This window comes from Pongo abelii, chromosome 11, assembly GCF_028885655.2.
Source record: "Pongo abelii isolate AG06213 chromosome 11, NHGRI_mPonAbe1-v2.0_pri, whole genome shotgun sequence".
Lineage (NCBI taxonomy): Eukaryota > Metazoa > Chordata > Mammalia > Primates > Hominidae > Pongo > Pongo abelii.
Window position 1 is genome coordinate 106,803,559 of NC_071996.2, and position 21,256 is coordinate 106,824,814.

Consider the following 21,256-nt stretch of genomic DNA (forward strand, 5'->3'; position numbering starts at 1 on the left):
TGTATTTTTAGTAGAGACGAGGTTTCACCGTGTTAGCCAGGATGGGTCTCAATCTCCTGACCTCGTGATCCACCTGTCTTGGCCTCCCAAAGTGCTAGGCTTACAGGCATGAGCCACCGCACCTGGCCAAATTTGTTTTTCATTTAACAATCTTAAAAATCCACATCAATTCCACATTCTGCTTCATATGATACCAATTAGAATAGAAAAAGTGTTTAAAACTAAGTAAAACTAAAGCTTCAGAATAATGCTGCCATATTTATTATGTGGTTTTGCATTCCCAATCTCTCCCTTCCAATCCCCAACCCTGTGTGCATGTGTACACACACTTTGAGGGGACCTAAGGGTACAATATTCCAGTTTTGAAAAAGTAGGAGAGTAGATGGTATCATCTCCATCCTATTATAATGAGGAAACTGACATTCACAGTCTCAGATAATATATTAAAAATATTTTATAGGCTACTTTTAATTATCTTTTGTGTTAACCTCTCAATAAAATTTAAGCAAAACTTTAAAAGTCTGTAATTTAATTAATGTACAATAAAGAAACCATTAACAATGCATAACCATTGCAAGTTCTGTTTGACGGTATGCTGTGTAAAAAGAGAAGGGGATTTTCAAAATATCTGCGATTCTAACCTTGCCACATTGGCTAGAACTAATAATGGTCAGGCAGTGTCAAGTTTAGTGCCCTGTTTTTGATCATAGCTAAAAGGTTCACATGAATGGCCTCATATCCACGATATGCTAAAATGACATTCTGGTTTGACTATATCATTCCACAGACGGCTAAACTGGCAGAAATGGCTAAGCTGGTGTCTTTTATTGTATCACTGTTTGGTATGCATTGCCAGTTGAAGAACATAAACTTCATTCTGTTAAGAACGGGGCTGTCTGGTTATTAGACCACTAGAGTTGGAATCCCAAATCAAACACTGAGTAGTTCCATCAACTTACCTACAGAGGAACAAACATACAAATTATATCCAACCTCTCAGAAACCATGCAAGCAAGAGAGTGGAGTGAAACATTTAAAGTGTTAAGAGAAACCAACCAACCTAGAATTCTGTACCTGGCAAAATCACCCTTCAAAAGTGAAGGAGAAATACTTTCTCAGACAAACAATAATTGGAGGAATTTGTTGCCAGTAGAAGTGCTTTGCAAGAAATATTAAAAGTACATTAGAAATAAGGAAAATGATATAGTTAAGACACTCAAACTGGCATAAAGGAAGAGCATCAAAGAAGAAATCAGTGAAGGTATAACTTTTACTCTTCTTAATTGATCTAAAGATAATAGTTTGTTCAAAATAATAATGGCAACAATATATGTGATTAGGTAAGCTTATGTATAGATCATATATATATGCTTATGTATGCTTACATATAAGTGAATTACAGAAATGGTTCAAAAGACAGGAGGGAGGAATTCATATTTTGTTATAAGGTACTCACATTACACCCATGAAGTGGTACACTATTATCTGAAAGTGGATTTCAATTAGTTGTAAATGTAAATTGCAAAGTCTTGGGTGACCACTAAAAAAAAGTAAGAGAAATACAACTGATACACTAAGAAAGGAGAGAAAATTGAATCATATAAAATGCTCAATTAAAAGGCAGAAAAAGAGTAGAATACAAAATGGAATCAAAAAACAAGGGCAAGAAATAGCAAACGGTAATAAATATGGCAGATATTAATCCAATTATATTAATAATCACTGTGAACATCAACAGTCTAAATGCATCAATTGAAAGAGATTTTTGTTGGCTGGGCGTGATGGCTCACGCCTGTAATCCCAGATTTTGGGAGGCCAAGGCGGGCAGATCACCTGAGGCCAGGAGTTTGAGACTGGCCTGGCCAACATGGTGAAACCCCGTCCCTACTGAAAATACAAAAATTAGCCAGATTTGATGGTGTGCACCTGTAATCCCAGCTACTTGGGAGGCTTGAACCCAGGAAGAAGAGGTTTCAGTGAGCTGAGATAGCACCACTGCACTCCAGCCTAGACAACAGAGTGAGACTATGTCTCAAAAAAAAGAAAAAACGCCAGGCGCAGTGACTCACGACTGTAATCCCAGCACTTTGGGAGGCCAAGGCAGGCGGATCATGAGGTCAGGAGATCAAGACCATCCTGGCTAACACAGTGACACACCCCGTCTCTACTAAAAATACAAAAAAACCAGCTGGGCGTGGTGGTGGGTGCCTGTAGTTCCAGCTACTCAGGAGGCTGAGGCAGGAGAATGGCATGAACCCGGGAGGCAGAGCTTGCAGTGAGCCGACATCGTGTCACTGCACTCCAGCCTGGGTGACAGAGTGAAAGACTCCGTCTCAAAAAAAAAAAAAGAAAAAGAAAAAGAAAAAATTTTTGTTAAAGTGGATCAAAAGAAAAGACCCAACTCTGTTGTCTACAAGAAACCCACTTTAATATAGACACAAATAGATGAAAAGTAAACCAATAAAGAAAAATATGTCATCCTAACACTAATCAAAAGAAAGCAGGAGGAGCTAACTTAATTTCACAGTGGACTTTAAAGCAAGGAAAGTTATTAGGGATAAAGAAGGGTATTACATAATGATAAAGGGTCAGGTCTCCAAGATGACATTACATCCTGAATGCAAATGTGCCTAACAACAGAGCATCAAACTATGAGAGGCAAAAAAAAAAAAAGACAGCAAAGAAAGAAATGAATCCACTATCATAGCTGGAGACTTGAATATCTCTCTATCAGAAATGGGCAGATTCAGCAGGCAAAAAATCAGTCAAGATACAGTTGAACTCAACAACACCATCAATCACCTGGATATAACTGACATCTATGCGCTAATTCATCCAAGAATAGAATACATATTCTTCTCAAGCTCACACTGAATATACTCCAAGACAGATAACATTCTGGACCATAAAACACACCATTAACAAATGTAAAAGAACAGAAACCATATATAATGTCTGCTCTCAGAGCATAATGTAACTAAACTAGAAATCAGTCACAAACATAATTGAAAAAATATCAAAATACATGAGATTACACAACAACCTCTTAAATAACACCTGGGTCAAAGAAGAAATCTCAAAAGAAATTTTAAAAATATTTTAAATAAAATGAAAATGGAAACACAATTTACCAAGTTTGTGGGATGCAACAAAAGCAATGCTTAGAGGGACATTTACAGCATGAATGTCTGCATTAGAAAAGAGGACCTAAAATCAACAATCTAAGTTTCTACCTTAGAAATCTAGAACAAGAAGAGCAAATTAAATCCTAAATAAGCCGAAGAAATAATAAGAATCTGAGCAGAAATCAATGAAACCAAAGATGGGAAATCAAGGAGAAAAATCAAAACCAAAGCTGGTTCTTAAAAAAATAAAATTTAATTTTAAAAAATCAACAAAATTGATAAGCTTCTAGGTAGTTTAACTAAGAAAAAAAAGAGAACACAAATTACCAATATCAGAAATCAAAGAGGGGACATCACTACAGATCTTACAGACGTTAAAAGGAAAATAAAAGAATACTATAAGGCTGGGCACAGTGGTGCACACTTGTAGTCCCAGCACTTTAAGAGGACAAGGTGGGCAGATCACTTGAGGTCGGGAGTTTGAGACCAGCCTGGCCAACACGGTGAAACTCCATCTCTACTAAAACAATACAAAAATTAGCCAGGTGTGGTGGCAGGCACCTGGAATCCCAGCTACCTGGAAGCCTGAGGCATGAGAATTGCTTGAATCTAGGAGGTGGAGGTTGCAGTGAGCCGAGATCACACCACTGCACTCCAGCCTGGGCAACAGAGTGAGACACCATCTCCCCCCCCCAAAAAAAAGAAACTACTATAGGCCAGGTGTGGTGGCTCACAACTACAATCCTAGTGCTTTGAGAGGCCAAGCAGGAGGATTGCTTGAGGCCAGGAGTTCAACACCAGCCTGAGCAACATAGCAGGACCCCCTTCTCCACAAAAAAATTTAAAAATTAGCTGAGTATGATAGCATGTGCCTGTAGTCCTAGTTACTTGGGAAGCTAAGGTGGGAGGATCATTTGAGCCCAGTTCAAGGTTACAGTGAGCTATGATCCCACCACTGCACTCTAGCATGGGCAACAGAACAAAATTCTGTCTCTTTAAAGAAAGAAAAAAGGATACTATGAACAAACTCCATGCCTATAAATTTGATAACTCAGATGAGATGAGCCAATTACTTGTAAGACATAATTTGTCAAAACTCAAACAAGAATAGACAATCTGAATAGGCCTGTACCTACTAAAGAAACTCCATCAATAATGAATAATTCCAAAATAGAAAGCCCAAGGCCCAGATGGGTTCATTGTGAATTCTACCAAACATTTAGTGAAAAAATTATACCAATTCTCTACAATCTCTTCTCGAAGATAGAAGCAGAGGGAATAATACATCATAACTCATGAGCCAGCATAATCCTAATACCAAAACCAGAGAAAGACATTATAGGAAAAGAAAACTATAAACCATTATCTCCCATGAACACAGATGCAAAAATCCTCAACAAAATATTAACAAATTGAACCCAACAATGTATAAAAATAATTATACACCATGACCAAGTGAGATTTATCTCAAGTATGCAAGGCTAGCTTAACATTTGAAAATCAATTAATATAATCCATTACATCAACAGGCTAAAAAAATTTTTTTAATCACATGATCAATAGAAGCAGAAAAAGCATTTGACAAAATCCAGTACTCATTCATAAATTCTCAGTAGGCTAGAAATAAAGGGGAAATTCCTCAACTTGATAAAAAAAAATCTACAAAAAACCCCACAATTAACATAACACTTAATGGTTAGAAACTTGAAGCTTTCCCACTAAGATCAGGAACAAGATAAGGATGTCCACTCTGACCACTCTTTTTCAATATCATACTGGAAATAACAAGGTAATAATAAGATAATAAAAGGAAATAAATAAAATAAAAACCCAACCATTATGATATTTTTACTCAAGTATCCATGATTAACCAAAAATTAAATATGTTCCCCAACAAAAAAACTGACAGGAAAAAAAGCAGCCATGGGTCCTGTTGGACCAATAATCATCTAAGTTATCTACACAGGATGTCACAACATGGGAGCTAATGCATTTCAGGCAATTCTCCAGTATCAAACACTCATACAGCCACAACAGCTAACATTTTTCTTTAGAGAAAGCACTTTTAAGCTTACAGTGAGTGAATAAACATAAGCAGTGCTTTTATTCAAAATTCTTTTAAAAGCTTTGTGACTGGAATTTCTTAATGACACCTGAAATAATACTGTTTCCACGGATTAAAAAACATACCACAGAGGCCAGGCACAGTGGCTCACACCTGTAATCCTAGCACTTTGGGAGGCTGAGGTGGGTGGATCGCTTGAGCTCAGGAGTTCGAGACCAGCCTGAGAAACATGGTGGAACACTATCTGTACCAAAAGAAAAAAAAAAATTACCCAGGCCTGGTGGCAGCCGCCTGTGGTCTCAGCAACTTGGGAGGCTGAGGTGGGTGGATCACTGGAGCCTGGGAAATCGAAGCTGCAGTAAGCTGTGATCATACTACTGTACTCCAGCCTGGGTGACAGAGCGAGCCCCTGCCTCAAAAAAAAAAAAAAACCACACCAGGCATGGTGGCTCACGTCTGTAATCCCAGCCCTTTGGGAAGCTGAGGCGGGTGGATCACCTGAGGTCAGGAGATCGAAACCAGCCTGGCCAACATGGTGAAACCCCGTTTCTACTAAAAATACAAAATTAGCTGGGCATGGTGGTACTTGCCTGTAGTGCCAGCTACTCGGGAGGCTGAGGCAGGAGAATCGCCTGAACCCGGAAGGTGGAGGATGCAGTGAGTTGAGATCGTGCCGTTGCACTCCAGCCTGGGCAACAAGAGTGAAACTCTGTCTCAAAAAGGAAAAAAAAAAAAAAAACAACTACAGAACTCCTCATTTCTAATAACCATACTTCTAGAAACATACTAAAGAAGGTTAAAAAAAAAAAAAACAACCATCAGACTCATAAAGTTGGCAAAAATAGTGTGATAAGACCAGGGGTTGGTGAGGATGTGGAACAACAGGAACATTCTGGTAGGACATATATTCCTCATCACTTTGGAGAGCAATTTGAAAATCACATATCTTGTGAACCAGCAATACCACTTCTAAGTGTCCAACTGGAGCACCAGGAGAAATGTAAAATAATGTTCACTGTGGCATCCTAACTATCTAACTGTCCCCGAAAAGGGGAATGGAAAAATCGGCTCATTCTGATAAAAAGAATGAACTGGATCTATGAACCAGTATAAAATCATGTCAATCATATGATCAGTAAAATATGCAGGTTTTTGGGTTTTTGTTTTGTTTTTGAGACGGAGTCTTGCTCTGTTGCCCAGCCTGGAGTGCAGTGACACAATCTTGGCTTACTGTAACCTATGCCTCCTGGGTTCAAGTGATTCTCCTGCTTCAGCCTCCCGAGTAGCTGGAATTACAGGTAGCTGCCACCATGCCCAGCTAATTTTTGTATTTTTAGTACAGATGGGGTTTCACCATGTTGGCCAGGCTGGTCTCGAACTCCTGACCTCAGGTGATCTGCCCACCTTGGCCTCCCAAAGTGCCAGGATTACAGGCATGAGCCACTGCACCCAGCCAAAAATGCAGATTTTTGAAAAATATAAATATATATTGTTTATATAAAATTCAAAAGCACAGAAGAATATTAAGTAAAATTTTATGGATACGTACATATGTATTAAATGGACTAAAACATGGTGGGAACACCACAAATTACCTGGAGGAAGATTTTCATTGTATACATTACACCTCTTTAAAGGAAATTATTTGGAGCAAAGTGTAACAATTGGCTATTACTGGTGGTGAATATGTAGATGTCTATCATGTTTTATACTTTGGTTTAAAATGTTTCAAAATTAAAAACAAATTTTGTTTTTAAAAAATATTCTAAATAAAAATGTAACATATGCTTATTGTACAGTAAGTTTAAACACATGGAAGCATAAAGAGAACACCCCCCCACATTATATTATTATAAGGCAGATGTTCTAAGTTAATGATATACATTTAAATAACTAAATTGTGCATGCAACAATGAACTATAAAATGTACACACACATATGAGGAGAATATACCAAAAATTTTAACTGTAGTCATTTCTGGATAGTAGGATTAAGTCTTTTTTTTTTAATACATTTCTCTGTGTTGCATATTTCCATTAATATTATTAGTGAAAGAAAGAAAAAAGGAAACTACAAAATGCAAACTCAAAACCATCATTGGGTAAAAACTTTCGCACCAATTCACCCGACAAGATTCTACTTTACTTCTGATTCTAAAAGTATCAGACTATCTTTAAAGATTGGCCTCTTTAAATATTAATATCCAAAACCATACAAGCCAAAAGAATTGTGCCAATAAACTATACAGCTTTAAACTTCTACTTTTGCATAACAAAAGATATCTGTTTTAGTCTCCTGTATTTCTAGCATTGTCACATCAGAGTAGATGGTCCCTTTATGCATTAAATGTTATATGGAAAAATCTCCATACCAAATCTTGATTTATATCATAAAAATAAAGCCATGTGTAAATAATGATTTGGCTGTAGGAAATGAAATAGGACAGCATGCAGTGTTTATGTAATATATTGTAAGGCAACCGAAAAATATAAACATTGCTGTGTAAGATCTAAATAAATGGACAGATATGCCATCTTAATAGATTAGAAGATGCAACATTACTAATGCCTATTCTCTCCCAAAATGAACTAGGTATTCAATGTAATTACAACCAATGTCCCAGTGGGCATTTTTTACAGAAACTGACAAGATTATTCTAAAATTTATATGGAAAAGCAAATGACCTAGAATAGCCAAAAGAACCTTGAAAAGGGTTGGGTGCAGTGGCTCACACCTGTAATTCCAGCAGTTTGGAAGGCCAAGGCAGGCGGATCACCTGAGGTCAGGAGTTCGAGACCAGCCTGGCCAACATCGTGAAACCTCATCTCTACTAAAAATACAAAAATTAGCCGAGCATGGTGGCGGCATGTTTTATTATATAGAAAAACAAAATGTGGCATATGTGCATAATGGAATACTTCAGCAATAAAAAGGAACTAATCCAAGCAAGAAGATCGAAGAATCTAAAAATTATTATTCTGCATGAAAACAAGCCAGACTTGGGTGGGTTAGGAGGGGAAGGGAACAAGACACCATATGATTTCATTTATATAAAATTCTAGAAAATGCAAACTAATCCATAGTGACAGATTGCCATACGACAGGGGCAGAGGGGGACAAATAACAAGAGGTATGAGGAAACTTTGGGAGATGATGGAAATGTTCAGTTTTGATTATAGTGATGGTTTCATGGGTGTATGAAAATTTACCAAATTGTACACTTTAATATGTGCAGTTTATTATATAGAAATTATACCTCAGTAAGGCAATAAAAAAAAATTTAAAAGAAACAAGCAACCTAAAAGACTTTATAGCAGAATTAGAAGTCACTTCTGATATATGCAATTTTCTGATTATGTATTGTTCTTCAATACAAAGTTTTTAAAAGGAAGAACATCTATCTAAATGGCCTAGGAATCCCACTCCTTTATCCAAGATAAATGAAACACCTGTCCATAAAAAGACTTGTGCAAAAATGTTCATAACCGTTCTTCAGAATAGTCCCAAACTAGAAGCAGCCCAGTTGCCCACCAACAGGAAAATGGATAAGAAATCTGGTATATTAACATATTCTTTTTTTTTTTTTTTTTTTTTCTGAGACAGAGTCTCGCTCTGTCGCCCAGGCTGGAGTGCAATGGCACAATCTCGGCTCACTGCAGCCTCCGCCTCCTGCGTTCAAGTGATTCTCCTGTGTCAGTTTCCAGAGTAGCTGGGATTACACGCACCCACCACCACGCCTAATTTTTGTATTTTTAGTAGAGACGGGGTTTCACCATGTTGGTCAGGCTGGTCTTGAACTGCTGACCTCAGGCAATCCACCACCCCCTTGGCCTCCCAAAGTGCTGGGATTACAGGTGTGAGCCACCACACCTGGCCATATTAACATATTCATACAATTGAATATTACCACTAAAAAGGAACTACTGATATAAGCAACAACATGGATGAATCTAAAAACATGCCAACAGCCTGGCCAACAAAGTAAAACCCCATCTCTACTACAAATACAAAAAAATAAAAATAAAAATAAGCCGGGCGCGGTGACGTACACCTGTAATCCCAGCTACCTGGGAGGCTGAGGTGGAAGAATTGCTTGAACCTAAGAGGCGGAGTTTGCAGTGAGCTGAGATTGGGCCGCTGCACTCCAGCCTGGGCGATAGAGCGAGACTCTGTCTCAGAAAAACAAAACAAAACAAAACAAAAAATACACATGCTGAATGCAAGAAGCTGGAGACAAAACCATGGTTATGATTTAATTAATACAAAGTTATAAAACAGGCAAAACTTACCTGTGCCGAAGCAACTATGACTGCAGTTGCTTTGGGGATAGGCAAAGAAAACAGAGAGAAGGAAAAGATAAACAGCAGGGTAATGGAAAATGTTGTATACCTTGCTAGAAGTGTTCTGAAAAAAAATACTATGGACATGAAAAAATTTTAAGTCTGTAAAACGCTACTCAATTACTAAGTTAAATACTTAATTTTTTATTTTTAATTAAGGATACTTTTAAATTCACCTTTTAAATTTAAATAATTCCTAAAAGGATAATGCCAAATTCAAATTTAGGCTTCTGAAATAAGCCTATAATTTCAACTGTGTTGAAGAATAAATTTTATTAAAGTCTCAATTTGCTAACGTTTTTAAAAAATGTTTTATTACTGTATATGTTGAAAAATTATAGGTATATACATTTATGGGGTACAAAGTGATACTATGATTTCTGATATAATGTGGAATGATTTCACTTTGCTGAAATTATCTACTTTCTTCCACAAACATTACTTTCCAATTAGTATTAGAACCAGAATTCTTGTCCCAAGTGCTTTAAGATGACTTCATATAAGAAATACTATACACTGGCCAGGCGAGGTGGCTCAGGCCTGAAATCCCAGCACTTTGCCAGGCCAAGGCAGGCAGATCACCTGAGGTCAGGAGTTCAAGGACAGCCTGGCCAACATGGTAAAACCCCATCTCTACCAAAAATACAAAAATTAGCCAGGTGTGGTGATGGGCACCTGTAATCCCAGCTACTTGGGAGGCTGAGGCAGGAGAATCGCTTGAACCCAGAAGGCAGAGGTTGCAGTGAGCTTAGTGCAGTGAGACAGGAGCGAAACTCCGTCTCAAAAAAAAAAAAAAAAAAAAAAAAAAAAAGAATACTATACACTATGAAGTGGAACTTAATATGAAAGGCTCATTATTAACAATATTTCTTTTTTTTTTTTTTTTTTTTGAGACAGAGTCTCACTCTGTCACCCAGGCTGGAGTACAATGGTGCGATCTCAGCTCCTGCAACCTCTCCCTCCCAGGTTCAAGCAATTCTCCTGCCTCAGCCTCCTGAGTAGCTGGGATTACAGGCACATGCCACCACACCCAGCTAATTTTTGTGTTTTTAGTAGAGACAGGGTTTTGCCACGTTGGCCAGGCCAGTCTAGAACTCCTGACCTCAGGTGATCCGCCCACCTTGGCCTCCCAAAGTGCTGGGATTACAGGCGTGAGCCACCGTGACTGGCCTAACAATACTTCAGTTAAGACTGTATAGTGGTTTCCAAAATGGTTACCTCCACTTATACCCCAGGATGTATGAGTGATGATTCACTGGGGTATAAGAATATCTTATTAGAAGTTCTATTTTTATTTAATCCTTATCTTAATACACACACACATGTATTTTATATATAATACATATTTATCCTTAACATACAGACACTGGCGCTTCACCGTGGCCACCTGTCAGAGAATCACACATCATATAAAGTAACCTAAGTATTCTGGTATTAAATAATTCTAGGTATTGTGAGGCTAGAGTGATAGTAGTTACTATCTTTAATATATTGATTCTTTTTCAATAATAAAGGATCTACCCTTTTATAAGCTTCTACGAGAGACTGGTATTCCAGAGAAGACATATTCTCAACAGTAAATGATTTCCTCAATAAAAACGTTTTATATGCTGGCCGCGGTGGCTCATGCCTGTAACCCCAGCACTTTGGGAGGCTGAGGTCGGCAGATCACCTGAGGTCAGGAGTTCGAGACCAGCCTGACCAACATAGAGTAACCCCGTCTCTACTAAAAATACAAAAAATCAGCCAGGTGTGTTGGCGCATGCCTGTAATCCCAGCTGCTGGGGAGACTGAGGCAGGAGAATCGCCTGAACTCGGGAGGCAAAGGTTGTGGTGAGCCAAGATCGTGCCATTGCACTCCAGCCTGGGCAACAAGAGCGAAACTCCGTCTCAAAAAAAAAAAAAAAAAAAGTATAGAAAACTGTATTACATAATCCTTCATGAAGCAGCTGCTTTGACCTCAATGAAACAAAGTTGGAGGAGAGGGTAAGGTTTAAGTCCAAGGGCAAAGCAGAACAAAAGAGAAACTGAAGCAAGAATAGAGCCAAGTGTTAAAGGATATTGTTACTGATGTTGTTAAGGAGTGACCACGGTATTTTGTACCAAACATGTTTGTCTCATGGCAAATCATTTAAAAAACTGTGCAATTTAAAGATGAAGTAAGCATTTATCTTTTATAAAGAGTAGAGTTCTAAATTTGCTGAATTTCTGTGATAAGTGGCTGTGCTGTGGCAGTATGCTACCTAGACATAGTTTTTAAAAACAAAAACATGGTTAATGCATCTGTACCTTAAAGGTAAATGAGACATTTTAAAACTTAGTAAGAAAATAGCTGTATTCTAAAAAAAAAAAAAAAAAAATGTGTCATCTTAAAATACTCAAAATACTCATATCTGCACACTCTAAGAACAGAGAAGCCATTTCTAACTTTTTAAATTGCCTTCCAAACACAGTTTTGGTGGATTTTGAATCCTTTTATTAAAACTTTATAAATACAAATCCTCACACTGATTTGCAAGAAAAGCTGATTGACAAATAGGGAGAGCAAACTTTGTACTAGCCCAATCTGCATAATTGATGGATACAAACTTAACAGTATCTCCTAATAGAAAGAACAGCCAAAGAGGCACTTTTTCTTTTTGGATATATGTTCCTACATGAGCTGCCTTGTCAGCTAAGAGAAGCATTAAAAACCAGTAACATAATAAACAGATTCAAGAGCCAGATTTGGAAATTTCTGTGTTAACGAGTACTATAACCAAGATTTTTCAAACATAATGTATCATATTCATTGCTGCTGCCTTAAACTGTATGTTTATTCTAAAAACTTAGGGTAAAAAACATTTTGAACCATTACTGTTTACTAAGTACACTATTCACAGATAAGTAGGATCACTGATTTCCTTTACCAGTTTCCAATATCATTTGTTACAACATGAAATAAGCCAAATGAGCCAAGAAATAATTATCCTTTATAAAGTAAACATTATTGGAAAATTAGAACAAATTATATTTGGAAAACATGAAAATTTGGGATACATAAAGAATTTATTTTCAAGTCATATTACTGGTTGTTTTGCTGTATTTATTTTTTTTTTTTTTTTTGAGACAAGGTCTCACTCTGTCACTGCAGCCTTGACCTCCCAGGCTCAGGTGATCCTCCCAATCTCAGCCTCCCCAGTTAACTGGAACTACAGGCACACGCCACCATGCCTGCCTAATTTTTGTATATTTTGTAGAGACAGGGTTTTGCCATGTTCAGGCTGGTCCCAAACTGGGCTCAAGCGATCAACCTGCCTCAGCCTCCCAAAATACTAGGATTATATAGGCATGAGCCACCGCACCTGGCCTGCTGTACTGATTTAGCTAATACTTTTCTTCACTTATCAAACTCAGTAAAATCCTTCTAAAAGTAATTTCCAAAAAAGCATCCAAGTTTTTGATTTGTTTTGTTTTGTTTTGAGACAGTTTTGCTCTTGTTGCCTAGGCTGGAGTGCAATGGCGCAATCTCGGCTCACCGCAACCTCCACCTCCCAGATTCAAGCAGTTCTCCTGCCTCAGCCTCCCAAGTAGCTGGGATTACAGGCATGTGCTACCACGCCCAACTAATTTTTTGTATTTTTAGTAGAGATGGGGTTTCTCTATGTTGGTCAGGCTGGTCTCAAACTCCCCACCTCAGGCAATCCGCCCACCTTGGCCTCCCAAAGTGCTAGGATTACAGGCATGAGCCACTGCACCCGGCCAAAGTTTTAAATACCATTGCAAAATTGACTTAAGATTCTACAATAATACTGGGCCTACTGAATATGTTTACAGTCCAATTTTTGCTAGCTATCACCATTCTTCACCACAGGGCTTAAATTTTAATAGTCTAACATAATGGTAAGTCCTTGGCTTCCTGATCTTGTTTTTCTTCTCATCTAAAGGGATGACTTGTTCCTCCTTTTCTAAACCTTATCTGTTCACCCATTTTCAACTCAAAGACCCTTCTGCTTCTTTTGTGGTCCCTGCTTCTTCAGTGTCATCTTCTACTGATTCCTCGTATTTTATACCTAAACTGGCATCCTCTCTATTGTGGAGAACAGAATACCTATCTTAGATTTCTCTATTATGCCTACCTCTGCTTAGAACAGAAAAACAGTATGCATTTTATTAAGAGCATTTAATAATATATATTATTTTATATATACTTTTCAAAAAGCCAATTTATAAGACATAAGTGATATAGTTTAAGACATCTGCCTTAAAGCATGAAAAATACCTTAATAGCAAGAAGAGCATATGAAAAAGCTTTAGAGATCATATAATCTGGAGTTTTAAAAACTATTTCACAACAAAACTCATCCAGATGAAATTTTACACAGCCTCTCAAATATATAAAGCTGGCAAAAGCATTGCTATTTTATGTTCAAATACATTATGTTAATTTATTGTAAACTCAAATAAAGAGATAAATTAAGGGTTAGAGATGTTAAACAATCCATTTATTTTTGTATGCTTTGTTTCGATTTCACCCAGGTAAGCAGTTGCAGCTCTTAACAGTCCCATCTACAGTCTTCAGGATACTCTTCAAATACACTGATCCAAATGTTTTAAACAATAAAAGGAAAAGCTTTATTCTTAGGAATGTCTGCCCCATCGCACCCCCAAAATTAACCACGTATAACCATGTAGCACTATGGTCTTCAATGTGTTAAAAAAAATTTAGGCCGGGCGTGATGGCTCACACCTGTAATCCCAGCACTTTGGGAAGCCGAGGTAGGTAGATCACCTGAGGTCAGGAGTTCAAGATCAGCCTGGGCAACGTGATGAAACCCTGTCTCTACTAAAAATACAAAAATGAGCTGGGCACGGTGGTGCATGCCTGTAATCCCAGCTACTCGGGAGGCTGAGGCAGGAGAATCACTTGAGCCTGGGAGGCAGAGGTTGCAGTGAGCTGAGATTGTGCCATTGCACTCCAGCCTGGGCAACAGAGTAAGACTCCATCTCAAAAAAAAAAAAAAATTATATACACACATGCATACATATAAATATACACATGTATATATATGAACGAGTATGAGTGCCAGAACCATTCAACCGGGAAAGGACAGTCCTTTCAACAAATGGTGCTGGGAAAACTGAATATGCAAAAGAATGAAGTTGGACCCTTACCTATTTGCGAAAATTAACCCCAAATGGATCAAAGACCTAAACGTAAGAGCTGAAACTTTAAAACTCCTAAAAGAAAACAGGGAAAACCTTCATGACACTGGATTTGGCTACAATTTCCTGGATATGACACCAAAAGCACAGACAGAAGAAAAAATAAATTGGACTTCCTCAAAATTTAAAACTTTTATGTTTGGGGAGTGGGGGGCTGGGGGAGGGATAGCATTAGGAGAAATACCTAATGTAAATGACGAGTTAATGGGTGCAGCAAACCAACATGGCACACGTATACCTGTGGAACAAACCTGCACGTTGTGCACATGTACCTCAGAACTTGAAGTATAAAAAAAAAAATTGTGCAAAAGGATACTATCAAGACAGTGAAAAGACAACCCATAAAATGGGAGAAAATGTTTGCAAATCATAGATTTGATAAGGGGTTAATATCCAGAGTGTACAAAGAACTCTTACAACTCACCAAAAAACAACCTACTTTAAAAATGAGTCAAGGACTTGGATAGACATTTCTCCTCAAATATACAAATGGACAATAAGCATATGAAAAGATGCTCAACATCACTAATCATTAGGAAAATTCAAATCAAAACCACAATGAAATACCACCCCATGCCCATTAGAATAGCTATTATCAAAAACATAAAAAGAAAAAAACACTAGAAAAGAAGTGTTGGCAAGATATGGAGAAACTGGAACCTTTGTGCATTGCTAGCGGGAATGTAAAATGGTGCAGCTGCTGTGGAATGCAATATGGCAGTTCCTCAAAAATTAAATATAGAATTAGCATACAATCTAGCAATCCCATTTCTGGGTATATAGAAATACTGAAAAAAGAACCGAAAGCAGGGATTCAAACAGTTGTATACCAATACTCAAGGCAGCATTATTCACAGTACCCCAAAGGTGGAAAACACCCAAATATCCATAAATGTGATATATACATACAACGGAATATTAATCAGTCTGAAAAAGGAATGGAATTGTGTACATCCTACACAAAAAAGGTACATCCTACATGGGTGACCTTGAAGACAGTATGCTAAGTAACATAAGCCAGACACAAGAATCAATATTGTATGAGTCAAAATAGAAAAGTTGTTACTAGGAGGGTAGGGCAGAGGGAGGGAAGTGGATAGCTACTGTTTTGTTTTTGAACAGGGTCTCACTCTGTCACCCACTGTGCATGATCATAGCACACTGTGGCTTCTAGAATTACTGTTTAACGGGAAGAATTTCAGTTTGGGATGATAAAAAAGTTCTGGAGATGGTGGTGATGATGGCACAACAATGTACTTAAGCCACTGAACTGTACACTTAAAAATAGTTAAAATGGTAAATTGTATGTTATGCATACTTTACCACATTTCTTTCAAAGAGTATATGTGTGTGTTGCTTTAGTGGCAGTGTAAAAACATGGTTAAGAATACAAGCTTAAGAATTAGGCTGCCCGGCTTCAAATCCAGCTCTGCCACTATAGCTCTGCAGTCTTTGGGCAACTTATTGTCTGTGCCTATTTTCTCAAATAATAGACTCTATTTCATAGGGTTATGGTGAGAATTAAATAAATTATCACATATAAAGTGTTTAAAACAGTGTATGTCATACAGTGGCCACTTTTTATTATTACAAGTTTAAAAACATTTTTATTGAGATTTAAGTCAAACATCTGCAGAATCTCTGAAATTCTCAAGTTCAGTGAAACAGTTTAAGAAGCAGTGATCTAATCCAAACTTCTCATTTTATAGGTAAAGGAATTAAGAGTCCAAGATAAGTTATCTGCCTGAGGTCACATCTTGCTTCACTAATATTAATTTTCCTAAAATTAAGTGTTTGGGATTAACAATACTAATGTTGACATTCAATTACTTCCAAACCAAGTCAACCAAAGCCATGAGATTCTATAATGTGTATCCAAGAATCTGTGAATAGTGTGACAGTTATCCACGATGCCAATCTAATAAGTATTTATGGGGTCAGAACCAAAAGGCAGCAAAACCAAAAGACATAATCGTCCTCAAAGACAATGGTTAAAAACACCTCTTCGGAAAATAGTTAAATATTTGTGAAAACACACCCAATAGTGCCCACTACTCCACTCCTTTCACCCAGTCACATACTCTATAATCTTAGTGAGACCTCTGAGTCTGAAAAATAAGCTGCTGCTTCTACCAAATAAAGCTAATGTTTATCACAAGGCAACATCTACAAATAACTCTTTATTAAATTCAAACAGGAGACAGCAATCTAAATTATACAAAATGTCTAATCCAAAAAGTCATGAATTAAAAACGTCTAATCCAAAAAATCATGAATTAAGCTTTTTGTACTTACTTGAGTAGGGCTATATCTGGTTTCTGGGAAATTCACCACACAAAAAGCAAAATAACGGAGACAATCTTTGAAGGTCAGACTCAAAAAGAGTTAAAAGCTATTGAGCGTCTCTATTTTGCCCCTCCCCCAAAGGTCCTCCCCTTCAATTCGGCTCTCAAAGGATAGCACCACCATGTGAAATGTCCTCCTCCCCATCTGAATCTGCTGAAATCCTACTCATCCTTAAAGGTTTCACTTAAATGCCGACGCTTCCATGCATTCCTCCCTCAATTTAGAATTAATCTCTCTTCTTCGCTCTCCTATTCTACACCTCAATATTTTATTATATAATGCGCTGTATTACAATTACCTACATTCACTAACCCCCCACACCGCACCCCCCAAAAAACCACCCCGAGGAGGAAAGGAATTTAAGGTGCTGTTAAATACCTCTATGCCAGGCAAGGTGCTACGCATTTTGCATACGTTATCTCATTTAATCTACATGAAAAACATCTGGGGAGATAAACAGGTGGTGTTATTCCCATTTTACTGGTAGGGAACGTACTGCAGAGTTCAATAGCTTATCCAACATCACATTGCAAGCCAATTCCAGGGCCTACGGTTTCCCCCACTCCGAAGAGCTCTTTCCACCACCCCATGCTTGTTCACCTGGTGTCCCCCAGCCTGACAGAGTAGATATTCCATAAATGTTTGCTGAATTTAATATCCCCATGGACTGACTCTTTAATAATCCGATCACGCCTCATCCCTAACCCGTTACCTTTACTGTTCCTTAACGGTGGACTTTACCTATATAAGCAGCTCTCCACATTTCCCTGGGAAATGCTGCAGACATCAACCCTTATTGGAAGATTGAGTGAAGAACTTTTCCATTCTCCCGGATTTCCCCAAAGGATCTTCCCAAAGAATTTAAGAAATGCACACACGCAAGATACATGTAACACTTACACCCTCCCTCAAGGCTCTTATTTCATATTAAACCATGTCTTCGAGCTTATAAGCAATAAGGTTTATGCGGTTTCCACCTCACACAGTGGGGACACTCTAAGTCACTGCCTTAAGAAAACCACATCTTTCAACCTGTCTTAACACGAAGGCATCCTAACTAATACTATCACACTGCCCCCTCCCTCCGTCCACCCCCCCTCCATGAATTGCAGCCTGGATTTCCGGCGGGAATGTATAATACAGACCGCAAGAGGAGACGGGGTTAAAAAGCAATGAAGCAATTACTTAGCCTGTTTAATTAGAAAAAAGACACAGAAGGCGCCCCGCCTTTCAAAATCTCGGCACTGAACTCATCTATGAAAGATGGGGGCATCGAAACCCAAGCAACCCGACATCCAGTAGCTGGTTTCTGCAGCTGGGCGGGGGAGAGTCCTTTCCTCCCTGCGGTCCCGGGCCACCAGCCCCCGGTGCTGGGTCGGAGAAGCCTAACCGCACCCTCCCAGGCGGTCCCTTATCTCATTGTCTCCTTCCGTCGCGGTCCCCAGGGGCGCAGGGTGCAGTCCAGGCCCCACCAACCTCCATCCACCAGCCGGGAGCGGTCCAGCCAGCCCCGGCCCGAGCCCCAACCTGGCAACGACTCCGCCCCAGGCTGCCGCCGACCGTACCGCACCCGGATGGCGGGGCCGGGCGCCGGGAAAATGGAGGCGGGAGCGGCAGGAGCGCCTCTCGGCCCCGCGCCCAGCCGGCTCCCTCCCCTGGCCCCGAGGGCGAGGCTAACCACTCACCGCGGCAGGCGGTCGGCCTTCCCGCGGCCCCCGCTACCGTCGCGGCCCGCGGCAAGGAAACCGCCGCTCGCGCTCCTCCAGCCGCTGCCTCCGCCTCCTCCCCAGGCGCGGCGCTCCCTCGCCAGAGACGCAGCGAGTGCCGGTAGCTCCCGCGCCGCGCGCTCGGTGACTGACTGACTGACTGACTGACTGACTGACCGGCGGGCGGCGGCGGGAGCGGGGGCGGGGTGGCCGCAGCGCCCCGCGGCGGCGGAGCAGAGTGTGGTCGCGTCCAGCCGAGACGCAGAAGGCGGGGTTGAGGGCCGGACTGCAGACTGTACGGCCGACTCGCGCGGGGCCGCGCGCTGCCCCCGCCCGCCGCCAACCACTCACTTCCGGCGCAGGCCGCCGCGCCCGCCGCCTTTCCCTAGCCCGCGCCCCCCGCCCGCCCTCCGCCCTCCCTTCAGGCGCCCGGCCGCACCCAGCCGCTACTCCGCTCGTGCCTCGCCTTTCCTCCGCACGTCCCTGTGAGCCTCCTCCAGGAACGAGTGAATCAGAGAATGAATGAGTGGGGAGGAAAATCCAGTGCGGCCCCACCCCCTGCTCGCCTTTCCTAGGAAGCGGGCCCAGCGGCCTCTGTCCTAGCGCCCTGGGAGGCACAGCAGCCTCGAGCAGGTCTGTCAGGGGGCTGTTCGCATCCACCTTTATACGTTGTCCGTGTATTCAGAGACTCCAGAAACGCATCCGGGGTTGGCTCGGTCACTTACAGGACCATTGTCGTTGAGATCTGTGAGGCCCTTCTTTAGGAAATCCCATTTTGGCCAAAAAGTCTCTGCAGTTTTATGCAGTGTATTGGGAAACTTTTAGAAACGGGACATTTCGATGACCTTTACTTTTGAACTTCGAAATCTGTTAATCCTGCCTCCTTAATTTCTGTCCCCCCACCCCATCGGAATTGTGTAGTGGTAAGATGGTGGCATTTTTCCTTATGGCTAAGCTCAGCTGCTGCCTCTTTAGATGCAGGCTTGACTTAGGCAGACGTTTAGATTTTAAGTTATGTCCTTATTTTGACCTTCACCTAAAGTTCATCAAAGAAAGGAACAAATGGAACTAAGTTATGTTTGCTTGGCTACATGCAAAGCAAGTTTGTTGACGGCATTAAAACAATTGAGAAATTGAGAGTGTGACCTGAAATTGGTTGCAATGAACATTGCTTTTTCATGCCTTCCCATCTGCTTGCTAAGAATTTGTTATCTTAAATTTTCACAAAGCATTGACTGTACATTCCTGAAATCCTAGCTCCCTCTCTAAGAATGAGAGTGTTCATTTCTCTGTCCTGGGGCCAAATCCTGGTTTAGTTAATTACATTCTTACTTCCTGATATTCTTGAGGACTTTCAAGTGGTTTCATTCTTTTTTGTACGATCTGTTCCAAACTGGTACACAATCTGTTTCAAACTGGTATTTAGAACCATACAATACAGATACTGGCTGCCTTTCACACTTGAGATATCTGTACTTTTGAAACATAACTGCAATTTTGTATTTTAAGTTCAGTAGGTATGTCAATATTCTTGTATAGAATAATAATATCTCTTGACTGGATTAAGAAAATGTGGCACATATACACCATGGAATACTATGCAGCCATAAAAAAGGTTGAGTTAATGTCCTTTGTAGGGACATGGATGAAGCTGGAAACCATCATTCTCAGCAAACTATCGCAAGGACAGAAAACCACATACCGCATAATCTCACTCATAGGTGGGAATTGAACAATGAGAACACTTGGACACAAGGCAGGGAACATCACACACTGGGGCCTGTCGGGGGGGATGGGGAGGGGGGAGGGATAGCATTAGGAGATATACCTAATGTAAATGATGAGTTAATGGGTGCAGCACACCAACATGGCACACGTATACATATGTAACAAAGCTGCACGTTGTGCACATGTACCCTAGAACTTAAAGTATAATAAAAAGTAAAAATAATAATAAAGGATAATACTATCTCTTATAAATGAAGATGATCCTGCTGACCAACTTCTTTTAGACTTCTCTTCCTTTCTTGTGGGAATCATCATTTGCCACCTAATTATTTCAAGAAGTTATCCACCAAAAGTGAATATAATACACTTTATTCATCCTTATATCTTCCACAATATCTAGCATAGTATCTTGCACAATAAGTATTTATAAATTAATAAATGCTTTAAAATTTTTCATAAGTGATAATTTTATACAAATGTATCTAGTCTTTCACCTCATTTCCCTTGTGACCAAGTTTGTTGACATTAGACACACCTGGGTGTCAAACTTAATGAATCCTATTGTCATTAAATGTACTAGGCTGTGTGATACCTTACAAGGAAGATGATTCATTTAAACCTCCTTTAAAAATTAGACCATTGAAGCCAGGAGTGGTGGCTCACGCCTGTAATCCCAGCACTTTGGGAGGCTGAGGTGGGCGGATCACCTGAGGTCAGGAGTTGGAGACTAGCCTGGCCAAC

The 21,256-nt window shown here is 39.8% G+C and overlaps 1 protein-coding gene across 12 annotated transcripts in view; it reads right to left on the reverse strand.

Moving 5' to 3' along the window:
* Nucleotides 1–19,122, reverse strand: part of RAPH1 (Ras association (RalGDS/AF-6) and pleckstrin homology domains 1) — a 111,737-nt gene extending 92,615 nt beyond the window's left edge. For 3 of the 12 annotated variants that reach the window (XM_054549040.2, XM_054549039.2, XM_054549036.2), the window contains exon 1: nt 18,558–18,727. In XM_054549040.2, the coding sequence (XP_054405015.1) occupies nt 18,558–18,563 (6 nt within the window). In that variant the 5' untranslated portion in view covers nt 18,564–18,727. Of the gene's footprint in view, nt 1–18,557; nt 18,728–18,766 lie in introns of those variants that run through there. The other 9 variants (XM_024243594.3, XM_024243591.3, XM_063712981.1 and 6 more) reach the window with 9 other exon arrangements.
* Between the last annotated feature and the right edge of the window lie 2,134 nt (nt 19,123–21,256).